This window comes from Echinops telfairi, unplaced genomic scaffold (assembly GCF_000313985.2).
Source record: "Echinops telfairi isolate 266 unplaced genomic scaffold, ASM31398v2 ScPeMD7_7412;HRSCAF=8450, whole genome shotgun sequence".
NCBI classification, from domain to species: Eukaryota; Metazoa; Chordata; class Mammalia; order Afrosoricida; family Tenrecidae; genus Echinops; species Echinops telfairi.
Genome location: NW_022111312.1, coordinates 7,190,930 through 7,197,931, shown reverse-complemented (window position 1 = coordinate 7,197,931; position 7,002 = coordinate 7,190,930). Strand labels below are relative to the sequence as shown.

The 7,002-nt window shown below is 52.3% G+C and overlaps 1 protein-coding gene across 1 annotated transcript in view; it reads left to right on the top strand.

The window, feature by feature from the left end:
* Window positions 1-7,002, top strand: part of NOS1 (nitric oxide synthase 1) — a 93,575-nt gene that overhangs the window by 55,259 nt on the left and 31,314 nt on the right. Inside the window, exon 15 of the mRNA XM_045296705.1 lies at window positions 4,435-4,551. Within this exon, the coding sequence (XP_045152640.1) occupies window positions 4,435-4,551 (117 nt within the window). The remainder of the gene's footprint in view (window positions 1-4,434; window positions 4,552-7,002) is intronic.

The window sequence follows — 7,002 nt, the reverse complement described above, 5'->3', positions numbered from 1 at the left end:
TTGTTCCCTTGTCCCTGGGTTTGTTAACACCTCTTCTCCTGCCCCAACCCCCCCCCACCCCCACCCCAGCTATGTGCCTTTGCTCCTTTTCCCATCAAATGGGAGCCGTCATCCCTCCCTTCGCCTACTGACTTGTGAGACTCAACTCAGAAAAGAGACGGGAGGAACCCCGGGAGGAGCTATGGGCGCCGTCCATGTAAGCTTAGGATGTTACCTTCCGGAGGTCAAAGTTCAGAATCACTGGAATGAGTGGTTCCTTCCTGCTTAGCTTTTCGGTTTGAGGCTCTCGGCAGAGGTACAACTGAGACAAAGGCTGAGTCCGACAGATTAGATACCTGGTAAGACGCCCTGGTGGCGCCGTGGGCTAAGCGCGGAGCTGCACCCCATGAGGTGGCCTGTTCAAGCCCACCAGCTGCTCCGTCAAGATTCACAGTTTCGGAAACCCACGCGAGCAGTTCTCCATGCTGTCGGGTTGCTATGAGTCAGCCTCCACCCGCGGCAGCAGTTAAGCAGACAGTGGCTTGTGGCCAAAAGACATTCCCAGGGGACATGCATCTAAATTGGGGGGGGTGGTTCTGAAGGCCTGTTGTAAGGTGCGGAAACACCCGCAATCAAAACTTAGCGTTGAAAAGCCCTTAGTACCACACACACAGTGCAGAGCACGTGCCACGTACACACCGGGCCACCACTGAGTGCATCCTGCACAGCGCGCGGCCACCAGCGTGGGCACACCCGACTGCTCACAGTCTGGGTGTACAGAAGTCCCTTTGGGGTGCTTTCGGTTGAGCCCATGGTACCATCCTCATTTACATCCTCTGTCCAGGGGCGGAGCATCGCTGAGTCCCTATGGTTGTCCCCGGTCCTGCACCCAGCACCTGGTCCTCCCCTAAGGAGCCCTGGAGGCACTGTGGGTGAGCTGCTGGGTTACTAACTACAGGGCTGGCGGTTCAAACCCCCCAGCCCCTCTGCAGGCGAAACATGAGGCCGTCTGCTCAGAAACCCTGAATCCACTCCGTGGCCCTGGTTGGGTTTTCAGTCCTCCCTCGCTGCCCCTGCGGAGCCTCCTAGCTGGTCTCCCCTCCCCCCTACTTCAGGGAGCGATAGGGCACCATCCGTTCTCCCCCTAGGTACCCGGAACCCTTGCGTTTCTTTCCCCGTAAAGGGCCTCCCCTCCCCAATGGTGGCACAGAGGTCCAAGGTCTGGCTGCGGCCCGGGACAGACGGCACAGGTAGAGTGTGCATGCGTGTGCGTGTGTGTGTGCTGGTGTGTGCTGGTGTGTGCTTCTGCGTGTGCATCTGTGCTCTGTGAGCCAAGGCCAGACCCATCGCCCCGGTCTGCCCTGGTGCCATGTGTGCTCAGGAGACCTGTGTCCTAACCCAGCTTGCACCACTAACTCACCAAAGCAGCCCCGAGCAAGTTGCCTGGCCTGTGGCCCCACCAGGCACCCGTCTTTCTCATCTGCCAAACGGGTAGAACTCGTCTCTCCTCTGCCCACCTCGGCAGGGGCGCGGGGTGATGGTGAAGCACAGAGGCCAAGAAGCAGTAAGACAGCATTTGGGGAAACCAAGAACCTCATCCAAATACACGTGCCGATATTTTTACCCCCACAACCCTCTCTCCCACACAAACAGCCCGGCCACCCCCTGGTACGTTGCCTGGCTCCTTTGGCTCGGTGACTCAGCACGAGACGATTTTAGGGCAGAAAACACACGTGCATATATTTAGAACGTTCCCGATGCCGGAGTGAACACTTTGAAGAACATCCAACTTAGACACCCTGCGCCCAGAGTGCGTGCTTTCCTTTTTTGTCTTCTGCACTCAGGTGTGTGTGTGTGTGTGTGTGTGTGTGTGTGTGTGTGTGCGCGCGCGCGCATGCATGTTAGGTTTTTGAGTTTCATTTTTTCGGTTGGGTTTTTTTTTTTCTTGTCTGAAAACAAAACTTACCACTTTTAGAGGAAAACTGGGAAATTGGATTTATTTTAAGTCCCGAGTGTAATGCTGAAGCTTGCATCTCAAAGACATCCTTCCTCCCCTTCAAAACAATGGCCGAGCACTCGGGTCTCCTCCGGCCAGGGGGACATCGGTCCGCATACTATGTATGTCGCCTGGTAAAAGAACCCCGCTAGTGTAGTGGGCTACACGTGGAGCCACTCACCACAAGGCCAGCAGTTCAAACCCACCAGCTGCTCTGCAGGAGAAAGACTGAGACTGTCTGCTCCCAGGAAGATTCACGGGTCTCCGACAGGCACAGCAGTTTTTCTCCTCTGGCCCACGGGGTTGCTAGGAGATGGGATCAACTTGGCAGCATTGAGGTTTTTACTCTGTAATGGCAACTGGCAGACCTTTGAACTAGGGGAGGAGCCAAGCTTTTATAGGAGGAGAGGCTGAAGGGGGGCGGGGAGTCCAGTGCTCCCCACTGCTGTGGTCATTAGGCGCCCTCAGGTCAGTTCCAACCAGGTCGACTCTGTGCGTAACGGAATGGAGCACCACCCACGCCCCAGCCGTCCTCGCCACGCCGCCTGTGACTGAGCCCAGTGTTACAGCCACTGTGTCCTCCACCTCGTGGTGGACCCTCTTCTCTTTCACTGCCCCTCTGCCTCCCCAAGCATGATGACCTTCTTCAGGGACTGGTCTCTCCCAGCACTATGTCCAAAGTATGCCAGACGAAGTCTCCCCATCCCCGCCTCTCAGGAGCACTCTGGCCATACTTGATCCGAGGCACATCGGTTTGCCCTTTGAGCAGTCCGTGATCCTTCCACGATTCAGATACATTGATTCTTCTTCAGACTTCCTTAAGCAATTTCGAACTTGCGCATGCAGATGAGGCCATTGAAGAGACCGCGGCGTGTGCCCGGGCACACCTTGGTCCTCAGATTAACATCCTTGCTTTCCAAGAGCCCTTGTGCAGCAGAGTTACCCAGTGCACTGCGTCTTGTGACCTCCTGACTGCTGCTTCCATGCGCAGTGATTGTGGAGCCGAGCAAGACAAAGGCCTTGACACCTTCAACCTTTTCTATATTTTCCTTGATGTGACCTACTGGTCCAGTGGTGAGGAGTGAGGTCTTCTTTATATTGAGTTGTAATCCACACTGAAGGCAGCGAGCCTTGATCGTCATCAGCAAGTGGTTCAGGTCCGCCTCACTTTCAGGGAGCAAGGTGCGTCCTCTGGGTCTCACACAGTGTTACTAAGCCTTCCTCCAGCCCTGACGCTGCAGTCTTCTTCATAGGAGCCAGCTTCTCTGATTATTGGCTCAGCATGCAGATTAAATATGTAGGGCGAGAGGTTACAACCCTGTCGGACACCTTTCCTGATTTTGAACCATGCAGCATGCCCTTGTTCTGTTTATGCAACTGCCTCTTGGTCCATGTACAAGTTACGCACGAGCGGAATAATGAAGGGTTCTGGAATTCCCATTCTTCCCAAGTTTAGTCATAATTTGTTATGATCCACACACAGTTGAATGCCTTGGCATAGTCATTGAAGCAAAGTACTCGTCGACATCTTTCTGGTATTCTCTGCTCTCAGCCAAGATCTATCTCATGTCAGCAATGATATCTCTTGTTCCATGGCCTCTTCTGAATCCAGCCCAGCCCGCTAGCAGCTCCCCGCTATATTTATTTGTTGGATGATCTGCAGTAAAAGTTTACTTGCATGTGATTTCAATGATATTGTTCCATAACTTGAGCACACTGTTGGGCCACCTTTCTTTGGAGTGGGTGCAAATATGGGAGCACAAATATCTCTTGGCAGTCATTTGGCTAAGTAGCTGTCTTCCAAATTTCCCGGCATAGATGAATGAGTGCTTCCAGGACTTCATCGGCTTGCTGAAACGCTTCAATTGGTATTTCTTCCGTCCCTGGAGCCTTGTTTTTGGTTAATGCTTTCAGTGCAGCTTGGACTTCTTCCTCCAGCACTCATGGTTCTTGCTCATATACTACTTACTGAAATAGTGGGACGTCAACTAGACCTTTTTAGTAGTGACTGTGTAGTCTCTCCATCTTCTTTCAATGCTTCCTGCATCATTCAATATTTTGCCCATAACATCTTTCAAGATTGCCACTGGAGGCTGGATTATTTTTTTTCCTTGAATTCTTTCTGTTAAAGATATGCTACCCAATGGGTCTTACGTTTAAATAGCCACATGTAACTAATGGCTACTATGCATCGGACAACTCAGGCCTACCTCCACGCTCTGCAATAGTGAGCTCTGGGAAGGAGCAGCATTGTCTTCTCCTGGCTGGTGGCCAGGAGAAGGGGGTCCTGGGTCAGCTGACCCGTCTAGAAGAGGTCAAGGGAATGTTATGGTTTGACACCACGCACACACACACACAGTGTCCCAGAGCCATGGCTGGTACCGTGCAGATCGCTGAATGTGTTGGCCTCAGCAGGAGGCTCCAAGCCCGCTCTCACAGCCTCCCTTTCGTTTTGGCAGGAGCTACAAGGTTCGATTCAACAGTGTCTCCTCCTACTCCGACTCACAGAAATCCTCAGGGGACGGGCCTGACCTCAGAGACAACTTTGAGAGCACGGGGCCACTGGCAAACGTGAGGTGAGAGGGGGCCCAGGGGGCTGGAGGGACTTGGGTCGCTCAGGAGCTGGGTGCGGTTGCAACATGGGCTCTTGGTTGACTGATCGTCGGTCCTGCCCTCCATGCCCACTCATGCCGACTGCAGCGGTCAGGCTACCTGGGACCTCCCCGGCAAGAGTCCTTACCTGGTCTCCCTGTGTTCCACGCTCGATCCTGCCAGTGACTTCTCTTCCTGTGCAGTCTCCCCTGGGCCCTCGGGACCCAGGCTTCCACCCAGCCTTTATTTGGGAGGATGTTCAGACCTGGTAATTGCTCAGTGGCATGCTTTACACTCAAATAGAAGCTTCTGGAAACACCCAGCCATGACCCACGTCTAGAGGGTAGGACTATACATACTCCATTATTGGTAGTGTAGTATCAATTTTATTGGGACAGTTTGTTTTCTGACTTGTCCTCTCCCCTGGGTGCCCATTGGAATCATCCGGGGCTATTTACAATACATCGATCCCTCAGCCCCACCTCCAGAGTATCCGCTTGAATTGGTCTAGAATTAGACATAAGCACTGCACTCTTTGGTTTAAAAAAAAAATCTCCTTCATTGACTTTCTTGTGCACCCCGCTTTGGAACATATTGAGCCCGAACCCCAGGTTTTTCCATCCAAATGTAGCCTCATACTATGAGGGCATTGTAGGTGGTGCGTGTACATTAGTTCTGTATTCTCATAGCCGGGAGCTCAGTTTCCACCAGTCAGCCAATGGGAGCGAGCTGAGGCAATCGGTGTCCGAAAAGACTTAGGAACCCCCCAGACGCAGTTCTCCTCTGTCCTAGAGGGTCTTGCTATGAATCAGAACCAACTGGACCGCAGGGGGCTTGGTGTTTGTTTCTGGATCTCAGTGTGACGGGTGTCGGGGGAGAAAGAAGCCTGTGGTGTCAAAGCCATGGCTACACGGACCCTGTTCTGATGGGGGCAGTTGATGGGGGCAGTTCTCAGGCCTCCACGAGTCTCTCAGTCCCTCGCTAACTGAACCTGCTCCGAACCAGCGCAGAGCAGTGGTATCCATGTTCCTCATCGTGTGCAGAGCTCATAGGTCAACACTGAGATAGCAGTTCTGGAATTTGATAGTTAGACCCTCTTCTCCTGCATCAAACACATCACGCTTTAGAACCAGGCTTTAGAATTACGCCCAGCCTGGCTGCTGCCTGTGTCTGTATAGCTACGGAATTGCAATGGGGTTTACAGCTCAATATTTACAATCAGTTTTCTGATAGAAAACACTACCTTTGAACTCCCACTGAATCCAAATGTCATCCCTCTTGACCAGGGGTCCTCAAACTATGGCCCGCGGGCCACATGTGGCCCGCCAAGGACATTGATCTGGCCCGCCGGGTGTTTTTGTCACCACTGCCTGTCGTGCTTAGCAGCCGACTCATCCAGTGCGCATAGGAATTTGTTCATAGTTTGTTTGTTTTTTTAACTATAGTCTGGCCCTCCAACGGTCTGAGGGACAGTGAACTAGCCCCCTGTTTTAAAAGTTTGAGGACCCCTGTTCTTGACCTTCCCGTCCCCACCCACCCCGTCAAAAATAATCTCATTCTTCTCGTTAGCAGATCGGTGGGTTACAGCTGTACTTACTCGGTTTTTGTTAGTGTAGGGGAGCTTGTTTTCTGACTTGTTGTGGGAGGACTGGCAGGACATCCTGACGTTGCCTCTTGGCCCTCAAGGCCTGAGGTATTCACCACCTGGAGTCACCTAAGAGACTCTTCGTGGATTCTGGTTCAGAGGCTTGAGAAGAGTTGGGCATCATAGGTGAAGACCACGATGGGTATTTGAGTCTAGTCGTCATTGCCAGACCCAGCCCAGCTCCATCCCAGGGCAAATTGACGATTCCATTGCCTGAGCCATCTGTTGGCGAACAGGTCTGAAATAAGAGCTGGGTATGAGCATCAATCAAAGCCGGTTAGAGCGAATGGGGGCACGGTGATGTCCGTCTGTGCTGGTGCAATGTGGCATCTTGGGTATAACGAACAGAGGCCAAGTCAGGGCCCACTGAAGCATTTTATTTCGGCAGGCACGTCTGTCCCTACCTGCTTGATTATCAATTTGATAACTTTAACCAGATTTTTTTCTAGAAACCACCTAGATTAGGGTGGGTTAAATGAACCTGGTTGGAATGCTGCTGAACAGTGAGAAAAATGCGTTCCCTCTTATCTGCGGTTAGGTGGAGGAAAGGATGGCAAAAATATCATGCCAGGACAAATTATAAGCTTGAGTTAAATATTGAAACTCCTTAATATAGGTGGTGGGATCAATATAAGGGAGCCTAAACGCTTTTTAATCTGAGATAAATCAGTGAGAGAGAAGGGACATGAACCGGACCACTCTCTGAGCCCTGGCCACTTTCCGGAGTGGACGAAGGAGAAGGGGGTTCTGAGGTCGCATGTGCTTGGTAACCGACGAGGGAGTGCAGACT